The sequence below is a fragment of the Danio aesculapii genome, chromosome 19, assembly GCF_903798145.1.
Source record: "Danio aesculapii chromosome 19, fDanAes4.1, whole genome shotgun sequence".
Taxonomy (NCBI): Eukaryota; Metazoa; Chordata; class Actinopteri; order Cypriniformes; family Danionidae; genus Danio; species Danio aesculapii.
Genome location: NC_079453.1, coordinates 43,634,676 through 43,651,067, shown reverse-complemented (window position 1 = coordinate 43,651,067; position 16,392 = coordinate 43,634,676). Strand labels below are relative to the sequence as shown.

The 16,392-nt window shown below is 33.3% G+C and overlaps 1 protein-coding gene across 1 annotated transcript in view; it reads right to left on the bottom strand.

The window, feature by feature from the left end:
* The window catches only part of si:ch211-57n23.4 (immunoglobulin superfamily DCC subclass member 3), a gene marked incomplete at its 5' end in the record, with an annotated part of 35,027 nt that overhangs the window by 3,883 nt on the left and 14,752 nt on the right, over window positions 1-16,392 (bottom strand). Inside the window, 4 exons of the mRNA XM_056479203.1 lie at window positions 889-1,077; window positions 1,346-1,510; window positions 2,384-2,634; window positions 3,528-3,693. Coding sequence (XP_056335178.1) covers window positions 889-1,077; window positions 1,346-1,510; window positions 2,384-2,634; window positions 3,528-3,693 — 771 coding nt within the window. The remainder of the gene's footprint in view (window positions 1-888; window positions 1,078-1,345; window positions 1,511-2,383; window positions 2,635-3,527; window positions 3,694-16,392) is intronic.

The following is a 16,392-nucleotide window of genomic DNA, read 5'->3' as shown; positions in this document are numbered from 1 at the left end:
ATATATATATATATATATATATATATATATATATATATACACATATATATATATATATATATCTATCTATTTATCTATCTATCTATATATATATATATATATAATGAAAAGCGTAAAAAAAATCAAAATGTTGAGAAAATCACCTTTAATTTGTCCAAATTAAGCTCTTAGCAATGGACAATACTAATTATAAATTAAGTTTTTATATATTTATGGTAGGAAATGTACAAAATATCTTCACAGAACATGATTGTTGTCATAAAATATTAAGAATATTGATTCATGCAGTGTATTATTGGTTATTCCTAAAAATATACCCATGCAACATGACACTGGTTTTGTGGTCCAGGCTCACATACAATTGAAGTCAGAATTATTAGCCCTCCTGAATTATTAACCCCTTTATATTTTTCCCCAACTTCTGTTTAACAGAGAGAGATTTTTTTCAACACATTTTAAACATTACAGTTTTAATAATTCAACATAATACTTGACTAAATATTATTCAAGATACTAGTACTCAGCTTAAAGTGACATTTAAAGGCTTAACTAGGTTAATTAGGGTAATTAGGCAAATCATTGTCAAAAAATATTGCTTAGGGGGGCTAATAATATTGACCCTAAAAATATTTTAAAAATTAAAAACGTCTTTTATTCTAGTCGAAATAAAATAAATAAGATTTTCTTTTTCAGAAGAAAAAATATTGTAGGAAATACTGTGAAAAATTCCTTGCTCTGTTAAACGTAATATGGGGAATATTTGAATAAGAAGAAAAATAAATAAATAAATCACAGGAGGGTGAATAATTTGGATTTCAGCTGTATATATTGCACATTTTGTCTATTGCTGCATCATATAATTTCTACAAACAACCAATTTTCCCTCACCAAGATGTGAGATGATGTGAGCGTTAACATGGCAAGGCAACTGAATGGGCCCCTGCATCTCTCCATGGGGGACCCTGCGGTAGGTCAGTCGGAAACCCTCCGCTTTTCCAGGCTTATTGGGAAGCTCCCACAGGACCTGGACCGCTGTGGCGTTTATAGCCTTAGTGAAAAATGTAGGTGGACTGGGCACTAAAGAAAGAGAAAAAAAAATCATAATGAGCTCACAGGAGCAAGAAACACTGTCAAAGTTCATTCTGTTCAAGCAAAAAACATAAGGCGGATGAGGAAAAAAGGTCATGCAATGACTGAAACAGATGCTCAGACATCTGTGCTGAAGCAAATCTGATCAGAGGGAGTTAAAAATGCTGACAATGGACAGAGAGGAGATTTAGAAAAATATAGTGACCCATGCAAAGTCAACCAGCATGCAGTGTGTGTTCTGTGTGCAGCTACATACCGCCCCCTAGTGTTGTGGAAACCACTGTGCTGGACTGTTGACTGGCCCCCAGCGGAGAATAGGCCTTCAGGTAAACAGAGTAGGTGGTCGCAGGTTCCAGGTTTGTGAGGTCATGCTGAAATGTTGTCTTGCTCACGGCCTCCTGTAGCTCTTTACTCTCAGACTCTGCAAACACAATGCAAATTATGTAGTGATTTACTAGAAAAACATCCATAGGTTAAGCTTCTATTAATAGGTCAGTGATTCAAACCTGCAAAGCCCCTTCATGTTAAAAAGTAATCTTATTTTAGGTATTGGTTATAAACAGGCTGACAAACAATCTGTGCACACAGGTATATACAGTGATGAAGCAGTGGCGCAGTAGTTAGTACTGTCGCCTCACAGCAAGAAGGTCGCTGGTTCGAGCCTCAGCTGGGTCAGTTGGCATCTCTCTGTGGAGTTTGCATGTTCTCCCTGTGTTCGCGTGGGTTTCCTCCGGGAGCTGCGGTTTCCCCCACAAGTCCAAAGACATGCGGTACAGGTGAATTAGGTTAAATAATCCGTAGAGTATGTGTGTGAATGAGTGTGCATAGATGTTTACCAGAGATGGGTAATTGGTTGCAGCTGGAAGGACAACATATGCTGAATAAGTTGGTGGTTCATTCCACTGTGGAGACCCCTGATTAATAAAGGGACTAAGCCGATAAGAAAATGAATAAATGAATGAAATTTGAACATAGGTGTATATTTTCCTTGATTAAAGAATAAATACAAGCAAATATTTGTATAATATTTGAAATATTTATTGCAAATATGACATATATATGAAATCTAAATATAAACTTGTGTGTAAATGGATATAGTTTAATATATCAAACGTAAATAAAGGACTGTTCTTAAAATATATTTGATATCAGAAAAATCTCTTGTTATTGTTTTGTATGTTTTGAGATGTGCGGTGGCCTATGTTTGGCTTGTGTGCCTTTTGTGTGATGGAACTGAAAAAAAGGGAAAAAAAGATTATATTTCTTCAATTAAAAAATGTTAAGAGACCCTCACCGCCATATTTGCGGATGTGCAGCACGTATCCGATGATGCCGTCTGTGACTTCGGCCGGCGGCTGTGTCCAGGAGAGCTGCAGGGATGTTTTGGACAGAGCCGTGGCCTTCAGGCCCTCAGGAGAGTCGGGCAGCTCTTTGGCCAGAGACACCGCCAGACGAGCGCTGGCCTGATTCGTGCCCGCAGTGTTTTCAGCAATGCACTGATATATGGCTTCATCCTCCGAGGTGATACGAGTCACGGCCAGAGTACTGAACACATTTAAAAAGAATGTTTGCGCTCTTAATTTAAGCCAGCCTTGCTCATTTTGCATTTACTGATTTTGGCATATAGAAAAAATTAAATGTAGATGGAAACTAATACCTTTTCAGATTTTGATAATAATGCAGTGATGTACAATTTGCTTTAAAACAATAATTATTGTGAAAAGCGCTATACAAATGATTTTGTATTGAATTTAACTGAATTAATCAACACTGACATCTAGCGGACAGAGGTTGGTAATGCATCCACAAAATGTATGATAGGCAGGACTAAAGCAGCTACTGTAATATTGCGCTCATTTAAAATATATATAATTATTATTTAATACTCATAAAATTATGTCACAGGAAATATTACAAAAACAATTGCACATTTTAACAAAAATTAAAGTTCACATTTTTTGGGATTTTTATATAGCAAATAAAATAATATTTTTAATATTTATAAAAAATAATTATTGTTTAACTTTACTAAAACAAATAGATAAATAAATAAAAATAAATAATTTTTAAAAATAACAAATAAAATTTGAAATAAATACAAACAAATAAAATAACACACTACTAAATTAATAATATTTTAAAGATTTTATAATTTTATTTATATAATTATATATAAAAAAATATAATTCGGTTAAATTATTTAAATTATAATAGTCCCTTAATGATGTTAAATTAACACCAGGGTTAGTATGCTTAGATAAAATCAAATGAAAGTGAAACAATTATTTTTACTTATTGATATTAAGTAAATTTTAACTGAAAAGAATTTTAAAAGAACCATTAAGCTAAAAAAAAGTTATCTAAGGTTTTCTGAGGGTTGTGTGGTAGTCTTTGTGAGTCTATAGTTTATTTGTGAGTGTGTGTGTGTGTGTGTGTACCTGTTGTTGTTGGTGAGTTTGACATTATCACCAGGCGTGAGTATCTTTCCGTTCTTCAGCCATATAATGTGCGGCTCCGGAACCCCCTGAGCGACACAGGTGAACACCGCACTGCCCCCTGCCGGCTTCGACACGGACTGCGGCCACTGAATGAACTCTGGAGGAGCTGAGGACAGACAACACAGTTATTATGGTTTACTCAAATAATTAAACAAATAATTACTACAAATACAAAGAATTTAACTTAAATAAGACTAGAATAGGCATTCCAGGTCCACTTTTTGAGAACAAAGAACCACCTTTTTCACCATGCCGGCTACAGGCCAGTATTATTAATGTTGAAAATGGGTTTTCAATCCATCAATATTTCTGCAGAAACTATAATACTTGATTAAAAGTATTAATAATTTCTTTAATAAAAAACTACTTTAAATATGTATTTACAGTTAGTAATAATAATAATATGAATTTGATACTCATAATATGAATAATATGTAATAATATGAACAACTTCAAAATGATTTACCTGTTTTGATCATCCAAAAAAGAAATATTCATTAAGCTAATTTTTTCTCTCAAGTGGGTCCCAGATACATTTATTACATTAATAATAACATTAGTTATTGTACATTAGTTAATGTATTTACTAACAAATTATGAACAATACATTTATTACAATATTAATTCATCTTTGTTAACGTTAGACACCAGTATTGTTCATTATTAGTTACATGAACTAATGAAACCTTATTGTAAAGTGTGACTCATTCTCATTTATTTAACAGCAAAACAAAATTGGGATCTTGAACTTAAACTCTGCTCTTATAAGCGTTAATCGGCGCAGAGGCAGGTTCACGGTTCCGCTTGACACCCTTTCAATGTCCACACAATGACCATGCATATATGTAGAGCTCTCCACAGTCTAGGACTCATGCATCTCATTGATCTGTGACACCCAAAAAAACAGCCCCACAAGAGCCCCTTCTCCCTGGGAAGAGGGTCCGAGGTGTGGGAGGTCAAGGGTCAAAGGGAGCCCGATTTCAATGGAGGGCTATTAATCAATGCAGACGCAGATCTTTAAAACAGCGCAGCTTCCTCTTCGAATGAGGTCAAAATATTTCAAACCGTCCCACAAAATATGGATTGGGCAGATCAATATGAGGCACAGTGAGGGGCTTTAATTGGGTTTCACAGATTATTGTTGTGTTTTTCATCATTGTGTGCTAAATAGTAAGAGTAGAGATACCTAAAAATGAAAGGATTATTAATGAAATCTACTTCAGAATCAATGTGGAGTCAAATTAGGATCATTTAATAATATTAAGGTCATTCATTTAATTATAAAGGAGAATATGAAATAAATAAGAGCATTTAATTGTGTTTTGCAGATTATTGTGGTGTTTTTCATCATTCTGTGCTAAATAGTAAGAGTAGAGATAACTAAAAATGAAATGATTATTTATGAAATCTACTTCTGAATCAATGTGGAGTCAAATTAGGATCATTCAATTAAATCATTAACTTCATTCATTTCATAATAAAGAAGGATATGAGATTAAAAATCAAATTTAATTGGGTTTTGCAGATTTCTGTTGTGTATTTCATTACAGTAAGTGTAGAGATCCCTAAAAATGAAATGATTATTAATGAAATCTACTTCAGAATCAATGTGGAGTCAAATTAAGGTGTATTAAAATGTAATTAACATCATTCGTTTAATAATAAAGGAGAATAGGAAATAAATAAAAGCATTGAATTGTGTTTTTGCAGATTATTGTGGTGTTTTTCATCATTCTGTGCTAAATGGTAAGAGTAGAGATCCCTAAAAATGAAATAATTATAAATGAAATCTACTTCAGAATCAATGTGGAGTCATATTAGGGTGTATTAAAAATTTAATTAACATAATTTATTTAATAATAAAGGAGAATATTAAATAAATAAGAACATTTATTTGTGTTTTGCAGATTATTGTGGTGTTTTTTATCATTCTGTGCTAAATAGTAAGAGCAGAGAAACCTAAAAATAAGAGGATTATTAATGAAATCTACTTCAGAATCAATGTGTAGTCAAATTGGGATCGTTTAATTAAATCATTAATGTTATTTATCGAATAATAAAGGAGAATATGAAATAAATAAGAGCATTTAATTGGGTTTTGCAGATTATTGTGGTGTTTTTCATCATTCTGTGCTAAATAGTAAGAGTAGAGATAACTAAAAATGAAATGATTATTAATGAATCAATGTGTAATCAAATTAGGACCATTTAATAATATCGTTTACGTCATTCATTTAATACTAAAGGAGAATATGAAATAGCTAAGAGCATTTTGTTAATAGGATTTCAACTACAATATATATTTAGTCAGTTTGATCGTTATAAGTTAAGATGACAAAAAGTTTGAATCAACTAAAAAATGTAAGAGAGCTAGACTTTTTTAATATCACAATTCAGAGTTTACATCTCGCCAACTACAGTATGACTAAATTATCTCCATTTCTGAAACTTTATTTCAAATGTGTATTGGCTCTCCCACAATTCTGACTTTATTTGAATTCGATTTCTTGTTTGTATTTAGCCAACAGAGTGAATCATTTAGGCAGATGAAACATGTTCTTCCTTATTTAGTTCCTCCTCGGTTTAAATCATTTCTCTTCAAGTCTGTTCAACAACAGTTCTACTCGGGTTCAAGTGTGAATAAAGAATGAACGACACACACACCGTTCATTCTGTGTGAAGTGACCTCAGTCTTATTGTGTCCTGCTATAGTTTCATTAAACACACACCCGTCCAGCCCCCCTCCCTCCACTGTGACCCCAAACCCTGAGCTGAACACTCAAAGCATTTCATAAGCAGAATCAGGATTTTTGAGTTTTCCTACTTCTATAGCTTTTGAATGTTGAATATCAACTTTTCACAAATGATTAAGCAGCCAAAATCCTCTACTGAAGCATCAAATCAGCAGATTAAAATGATTTCTGAAGGATCGTGTGACCCTGTAGACTGGGATAATGATGCTGATTACAATTTAAAATGATGAGTTATTTTAAATTGTAATAATATTTCACAATATTCCAGTTTTTATTCCAATTCTGCGCAAATAAATGCAGCCTTAATGAGCAAAAGAGACTTATAAAATCTTATAAATAAAACTCTTATCTTATAAATCCTATAAAAATATATAAAAACTTAATTATGAAAAAATATTCAAAACTTTTGAACTATTATGACTATCATAATTTACAAAAAGGGTTTGTCTTTGCACTATAAATAATAAAAACATGATTTATATTCATGCAGCTTTACACTCTCAGAAAAAAAAGGTAGTGGTACAAATAATGTTCCTTAAGTTTTGTACTTTTGTGAAAGTTTTACCTTACATGGTTCAGAAAAGACCTCTTATGATACTATTCTGTAACTTTTAAGGTACAGTTGAAATGAAGCTACACAATTGCTCTCATAAAAAGGTACATAAGTGTTGGACAACTCCTGTATTATAATATCTATGAAAATAAATATTACTGGAAAGGTAAAATGATTTTATGAATAATTTCCGTATTAAAACATGAAGCATCATTTTAAAGCATGTTTAAAGAAACTCATAAACATTAATTCTATAATAAGTAGTAGTAATAATAAGTTCTATAAAACAAAACAACTGGTAAAACAAAACTATAGGTATTGTAAACTAAACATTTAGGGAATTTTTAATAAACATTTGTTAAGCTTTTTCTTATAAATACATTTTTATTATTGATATCCGCACCTTTTGGCGTTTGCTTTCCACTACACACGTGAGCTGGCAAAAGTCCTGCATATGCAAAGTGTTCATGCAGACATTTTAGTATTGTAAAACTAATCAAACATTGTGCATATCTTGTTACAATACTTCTGCATAATTCTAATTCTGTTTGTAAATCAAATACATTTTTTATGTGATTACAAATGTATTTTTTATATTGTACATGGGAGGATGCATTTCTGTTCCATTTTTGTGAAGTGTTGTGAAATGTTTAGAAAAAATAAAAAGTATTTTTAGTAAGTAAAATATAGTAAGTATTTTTTACTCTTTATTGTAAATGGAAAAGGTGCATTTACACAAAGAAACTTTTTAAAAAACATTGTTTAAAAATGTATTTGATGTTTTATATTTACTGAAGTAAATTGACACATTTTGGTTAAAGCCTTTAAATAGTTCTTGAAGGGACACATTTGACACTGTTAAGGTACAAAGTGTCTTGTCACTGTAGTGGTACCTTCATGGATCAGATTTGTAGCTTTGATGAAGGTATAATATTGTATCTGCAGGCTTTAAAAACCAAAGGTATATTTTGGTTTCCCATGGTACAAATCATATCCTTAAAAGGTACAAACTGCAATGGTACAAATTAGTTTCCTTGTGGTACAATTCTGTTCTATAAAAAGGTACATTGGTACTACTTTATACCATTTTTTGTGAGCGTTTTGTGTAGATAGTTTTGTGTTCAAATTATAGAATCTGTGTATAATGTAGAGCAGGGATGGGCAAACTCGATCCTGGAGGGCCGGTGTCCCTCCATAGTTTTGCTCCAACCCTAATCAAACACACCTGCTTTAGCTTTCTAGTGATCACTCTGGACGCCTCACACCCAGCACACTACCTGTTCGAACTGTTACCATCTGGTCGGCGCTTCAGAGCACCAAGCACAAAAACAGCCAGACACAGGAGAAGTTTCTTTCCTCAGGCTATCTACCTCATGAACAGTTAAATATTCCCCTACTGTGCAATAAACATGTGCAATACTTTCTCATACGCACTTGTACACAGCACCTTATATCAATATACAATGCAATACTTTCTACATTCGCACTTGTACACAGCACCTTATAACCTGTATATTTATAACAATCTGTACATACAACTCAACATCCAGGTTTCTTCACTAACCGCATCTGTTTAATGTTCATCATTTTTTATTATTATTATTTTATTTTTTCAGATTTATTTTGTGTTGTCACTTGTCACTTTATGTACACTGGAAGCTTCTGTAGCCAAAACAAATTCCTTGTGTGTGTGAAGCACACTTGGCAATAAAACTGATTCTGATTCTGATTCTGATCTTAAAGACACTAATTAGGGTGTTCAGGTGTGTTTGATTAGTGTTGGAGCAAAACTCTGCAGGGACACCGGCCCTCGAGGATCAAGTTTGCCCATGCCTGATGTGGAGGCATGAGACGATAACCGGTTTCAAGGTTTGCCACGGTTTGGAAAAGTCAAAGTTTTCTGTTTTTTACCCACATATTTAAAAATAACTTTTTTGGAGGAGTTATCACAATACCGTGATCCCGTCCCATACAGTCAGAATCTTATACTGGCCCATATACCTAAATGTAAACAATTATATAATAAAAAGTCATTACAACATATGGTTTTTGATGTTAATTATAACTTATTAAACTAAGTTAATAATGTTTTTAAACTTATTTCTTAAGTTATACCAGCTGTATAATGTAATTTAAGTTAAAATGAAAATAAAAAATATATATTTACAGTACAGTGATCGCTTCAAAAAGAATATTGAAAACTGCACTGTTCAATTAGTCCCAATAAAGCCTTGATTGATGTCATTTTAAAAAGGCAAATTGGCGTTTATAAGTACATAATCGTATAGTAAAATCAGCTATTAATAGAGCACGCACACACATAAAACACATGCGCATGGCTGACTCACATGCATGGATTTATAATTTTAACACACGCAATTTCCCCTGTAGCAAAGAGGAAGCAATCGGAGCACAATTAAATAACAGCATCAGCTTTTTTTGGGAGGGGGTCTGTTTTCCACTCCAGCAACTAACCAGCTGTGTCTTTACAAGCAGTTTCAACTGACAGTGTCCAATCCATCTCATGTATTGATCAGTTATTCTTTTAGCAGGGTCTCAGATCCTGACCTTGAATCTGATCAGGTGGCTATTGCTCTTTCTGCTGTGTGTGTGTGTGTGTGTGGATCAATTAATATTATTGAAAACAGGGGCCACCTCCTGATGTGGGTCAAAGATGAAATGGGGTTTTCAAAAGCATCAAAAACAATTGTAATTGTTATAGAGTTGTATTATTTTATTTTAGTACGATTTCTGTAGGGAGATGCGGTAGCACAGTAGGTAGTGCTGTCGCCTCACAGCAAGAATATCGCTGGTTCGAGCCTCAGCTGGGTTAGTTGGCATTTCTGTGTGGAGTTTACATGTTCTCCCTGCGGTCGCGTGGGTTTCCTCCGGGTGCTCCGGTTTCCCTCACAATTCAAAGACATGCGGTACAGGTGAATTGGGTAAGCTAAATTGTCCATAGTGTATGTGTGTGAATGAGTGTGTATGTATGTTTCCCAGAGATGGGTATTGAAGGCCTGGGCTGGAAGGGCATCCGCTGTGTAAAACATGTGCTGGATAAGTTGGCGGCTCATTCCACTGTGGCGAACCGGGATTAATAAAAGGACTAAGCCGAAAAGAAAATGAATGAATGATTTCTGTGTATTAGAATTTGTCCTATTCATTATCATTTTTACCCTGATTTATAGAAGACACTTACTAAAATATTATTTAGTGTAACAACATTTACAAACCAGAAAGTCTTGCCCTGCATATTGGATTAGAAATCATTTGATAACACATTAAAAGATTAAGGATGAGAAAAAAACATGATTTTTAAAATTTATTTATTTATTTATTTATTTATTTATTTATTACTACTATCTTCCAGACTCATGATTTCAACATGGTTTTAATCATTTAAAATATATGAAACATTAACGATCACTTATAGTCTATATTTTGAAATCAGTCCCTTCAGGATTTTACGAGTCCGAATTGTTCGTAAGATTAAAAAAAAGACAAATATTACAAGATTTTACTGTATTTTCATAACAACACACAATAACTGAGTAATAATAAATGAATAATAAATTGTGAATAATAAGTTGTGAGAAAAAATCATTACAAAAATCTGTCATTTTTAGGCCACAGATATTTTAAAAATGTCCCTGCAAAATCCTGGAGAGATTTTTTAAAAATATCTAAATATGTGTAATTTAATAATAAATAAATAATAATAAACAAATAATAAATAAATACGTTGTGAGAAAAATCGTCACAAAATCTGTCATTTTTAGGCCAAAGATATTTAAAAAGCCTCCTGGAGTGATTTAAAAAAAAAATCTAAATATGAATATGTGTAATTTAATAACAAATAAACAATAAATAAATAATTTGTGAGGAAAATCATCACAAAATACGTAATTTTTAGGCCAAATATATTTTAAAAAGTCTTAAATATCTTATATGAATATGGGTAATTTAATAGTAAATTAATAATAATAAATAAATAATAAATAAATTAGTTTTGAGAAAAATCATCACAAAATCAGTCATTTTTAGGCCAAAGGTATTAAAAAAGTCCCTGCAAAATCCTGGAGGGACTTTTTAAAAACATCTAACTATGAATATGTGTAATTTAATTATAAATAAATAATAATAAATAATTAAGTTGTGAGAAAAAGCATTTCAAAATCAGCCATTTTTAGGCCACAGATATAAAAGAAAGTCCCTGCAAAATCCTGAAGGGGCTGTTTAATAATATCTAGATATTATAATGTATAATGTATATTTATTTTTACATAATTATATCTGTTACACTGAATAAAAATACATTATTTTATCCATATCTTGATATTTTAATTTCCCTTGCATTTAATTAGCTTTATAAATACATGTAATAACCCATCTTTTTTTGTATATTTTAATTTCTTGTGAATCTGCTCCATTTTAAGCTCCATTATTAAATATAAAGAGCAATTTCAGCACCTGCTACATATACGCCATACATTTTTACACAAATGTAGTTAAATTGTAACTTCTACTTAAGGCAAACCCTTCAGCTGAACCAGATGCCAGTATAATTTGTCATATTAAAAACAGCCCAGGGTGAAAATAAAGGAAGGGTTTCCCCCAACACAAAGCTGTAATATATGGCCACATAAACCCCCCTCTTGAACTTCGTCACCCTCCGCCTGACCGCCAGCTGGGGCAAGAACAACTGCCCTCATATCGTTATGGAAACTCTGGGGGAGGGGCCACCGAACGCCATCCATTCTGCTAACCCCTCCCCCTCAGCCTCATCACCTGTCCGTCACAGCAGACTCCACCCCCTCTGCTCACTCTCCCCTTAAAAGCTTCCTAGGCCAGTGTCAAAGGTGAAAAATGAGAGGGCAGAGGTGAGACGGCATTTCTCGCTCCTCCTAAAACATACACACAAGGAAAACTGCTCTTTGCCTGTCTATCTGGCCTTTTGCTCTCTATTGTCCGAAAATCTGGCTCAGCATCTGTCTCAACCTTCATCATGACTGTGTGAAAAACTCACATCCACAGTCAAGGAGCATAACATGACAGAATATCAGTATTGAACTTGACTGACATTCTGGTTTTTGCTTTATAACTGGCTGACAGAGCTTTCAGCTGCTTCTATACTTGTCCATCACAGCACATTTAAATCAGCAGTAAAATGACACCTTGCTATAAGTTCAATTCATTAACATCAGGATGGATTTGGGATTATTACCTCACATTTACCAATACTACAGCAGCATTCATTCATCTACATTAATGTTAATTGTTTCATGTTATAAAAAAGGATTTAAAAAATTCTGCATAATTATTCCAGTATTTAGTGATACATGATGATTATTACATACTGATCTGATTATCACAATGCATCTTATTATCAATATTGAAAACATTTTAGTGGAAAAATGCATCTGTATGTGATACTGATACTGAAGTTTAATTAAAAAAATCTATAAATGTCATATTATTATACATTTTTTACTGTCACTTTTAATCATTTTAATGCATCATTGCTGAATTATAGTATTAGGATGAACCCAAATGTTAAAACATGGTGTAAAGTATTGTATAACAATTTATTTTCAATCTTAATTTGACATGATTAACACAATTCATACCCATTTTTCAACCCAATTTTAAGCAAAATGTGGCAATAAAACAGTGTATGGGATATTTTTTAATGTTATTTATAGGACCAAATTTGACCAAACATTAAGGTTTGTCCATACATGGTAAAAAAAATCTGGGTTCGTCCTAACTTAATTGTTTTGAGACAACAAGAAGGAATTAAGTTAACCTACTAGTTTTTTCAAATTTAAGTGAATTGAACAGAAAACAATCAAGTCGTCCCCCAAAACACTCTTGTGTTGTTTCAGCTCAATTTAAATAAGTAGTTTGAACAAACAACAAATGTCATTTTTTGTGTGTATTTTACCCAGTTTGAGTTGAAATAACCCATCTTTTAGAGTGTATTTATTCATAATACCTGAATGAAGATTAACAAATGTCCAAGACAATAGTTCACTGTCAGTCATGACAACCAGAATACTGTTGGGTTGTTTTAACTCTGTGCTGGGTCAAATATGGACAGACCCAACACTTGGGTGATAAAACTTGATTTTAATTGAATTTTTTTTTTAACCCAACATTGAATTGGTCCAGCATTTTTTACAGCATACATTCACAAATATTAACAATCTGGAGCTTATTGTAGAAAATAACTGAACCTTAAGTGTCAATTACAGAACATATCCTTGATCAATTCCTGAATTTAATTTCTGCCTCATTACCCTAAATTTCACTTTGCTTCACTTGATCTGAATGACAAAATGAGGCTTTCTATTTTGAAAAAATAATCTAACCAATATTTTTTTATATTTATTTAATTCATAGGACCAAATTTAACTAAACATTTAGGTTTGTTTATGCACTGCAAAAATGCTGGGCTCCACCCAATCAATTTGTATTGGGACAACATTTAAGGAATTAAGTTAACTTATTAGTTTTTACAAATTTAAGGGAACTGAACATAAAACAATGAAGTTGTCCACAAAAAAACTCAAGAATTGTGTTGTCTAAGCTCAATTTAAATAAGTATTTGAGTGTATTTTACCCAATTTGGGTTAAAAAAAAACCCAGGATTTTTTAGAGTGTGTTTATTCATAATACCTGAAAGAAGATTAATACATGTCCAAAACTCTAGTTTACTGTCAGTCATGACAACCAAAACCAAAACGTTAGGTTGTGCTTACACCGCGCAGTGTCAAATATGGACAAACCATATTTGCTTGGGTTAAAAAGAACTTTATTTTAATTGAATTAAAAAATTAACCCAACATTGGGTTTGTCCAGCATTTTTTAAGAGCGCACATTTACAAATATTAACAATTTGAACCTTTTTGTATAAAAATAACTGAACCTGAAGTATCAATTACAAAAACATATCCTTGATCAATTCCTGAATTAAATTTCTGCCTCATTACCCTAAATTTCACTTTGCTTCACTTGATCTGAATGACAAAACGAGGCTTTGTTGGGAATCCTTTGGGTTTCTATTTTGGAGAAATAACCTAACCTAATCTCTTTGTTCCCATCTAACACACACACAAAAAAAAAACTGGATCAATAAATAAATCAATGCATTCAAGATTACCTCCCCTGAATGGCTTCGCTGCCAATTCGGTTGTAAAAAGACTGATAGGGGTTGACTATTGATTGATCAGGCTTAAGCTGGACTTTTGGGACACAAGACAGAGAAAGCACACCTGGGTGCAATTCACAACAACAGTTTAACAAATGCACGGATGCATAAAGTGAAAAACACAAGCCCATAATCTGCATTATCCCAGCAGATATTTAATGTGCATCGATTACGCCAAATATCAGACTCTTAGCCACGTAGGTTTAGTCTCATGTTCAGGTTTATGACCTATGTGCTACACCTCTCATGGATGTTTTGTTTTGTTCTCATCATGTTCTTCCCTAAACACCCCCAGTGCGCAGCCTCTTTGAAGAAGGCCAAAGAAAGAAGTATATATACCTCAGGGATATATGATCAGGCTGAATGTACAGACAGTAGCAGAATGATGGATGAGCAGTGTCACTGGGGTGTTGAAGGGGGATATTTCCCAACAGCTGACTTCATTACACAAGCTATTCCTCTCAAACCCAGCTGGACAGCACCAGCAGGCCTTTATTACCATAATGCTAGTCAGAGTCTCACACCACCAAAAAAACCTAGGAAGGGCAAAGGTGAGAAAAGGGAGGGTCTGGATATTGACTTCTCTTGCTGTGCTGACCGGTCAACTTCTATAGGTCATGTTCAAAACCAATTCTGCTTGACGTCTGGTCATCACAGGCACCCGAGGGATAATTCATACCCTCATGTAAACACAAACAAATGTACACACAATATAATAGGCTTCTATTGTTGTGTTCAGTGAAGTGGGCAAATCATAGAGTTACTGTAATAGTGGAGCTGTGAGAACTACTGTCACATCAAATCAGGATTAAGCAGTGTGGGGTCAGCTATTATCTGAGCCATTTGTGAAACACTGAAGCGATTTTCTGATTCAGTATTATTTCTGTGCACTTTTATTTAACGATAATGAATTCCGTTGATCAAAAGTGATATTTATAATGCTACAAAATATTTTATTTAAAAAAAAAATTATAGTTTAAGTCAAAATTATTTGCCCTCTTGTGGATTATTTTTTCTTTTTCGATTATTTTACAAATTATGTTTAACAGAGCAAGGGATTTTCACAGTATTCATTCATTCATTCATTCATTTTCCTTTGGCTTAGTCCCATTATTCATCAGGGGTCGCCACAGCGGAATGAACCGCCAACTTATCCAGCATATGTTTTACACAGCGGATGCCCTTTCAGATGCAAACCATTACTGGGAAACACCCATACACATTCACAGTCTCACACACTCACACATTAAGGGGAAATTAGTTTATTCAATTCACCTATAGCGCATGTGTTTGGACTATTGGGGAAATTGGAGCACCCGGAGGAAACCCACACTGACACTGGGAGAACATGAAAACTCCACAGAGAAATGCCAACTGGCCCAGCTGGGGCTCGAACCAGTGACCTTCTTGCTGTGAGGCAACAATGCTAACCACTGAGCCACTATGCCGCCTGGTTTTTCACAGTTTTTCCTATAATATTTTTTCTATCAATAAAATATTAATTGCATTGAAGATTGATAATTATAAGAACATGCATCACGAAGACATGATTTCTGAAGGATCACATGCCGCTGAAGACTGAAGTCAAATATTAAAATTTAATATATATTAAAGTAGGAAGCAAATCATTTTAAATCATAATAACAATTCACACACAAAAAAAAAATGTATGCACAAAGCAGCATTTGGTTAAATTCATAGTATTACCAATTCTGGATTATGGACATTTAATTTACAGATCAGCTTCAAAAACTCTCCTTCACAAACTGGATGTTATTTACCATGCAGCAATTGGTTTTTGTTACCGGTGCGCCATTTAATACTCATCACTGTCAACTGTATTCTTTATTGAATTGGCCTTCTCTTTAATCACGTCGACATATTTATTAGTTTCTGTTCATTTACAAAACTCTTATTGGAAAAACTCCACTATATTTACAGTCATTTCTTAACATTCAGGAAACACGTCGAAAATCTGCGCTCTAGTAGTTTTATTAACCTTTGCATACCCAAAGTTCGCACTTCATTTGGTCGCTACTCTTTTCAGTTTTCTGCTGCTGATGCTTGGAATCATCTGCAGCAGACCCTAAAGCTCAGCACTTTCATTCCACTATCATCTTTTGAAAATGTAATCCAGTCAATAGTTCAAGATCACTGTGCTTGTTTTTAGTTTTTCCTTGGTTTTTGTATGTTATTATCTGCATTTGTGAAATTGTTATTGTATTGTGTCCCTGCTGCTTTGTACTGAATCTGCTTTTTATGTTGCCTCTTGGCCAGGTCGTCATTATA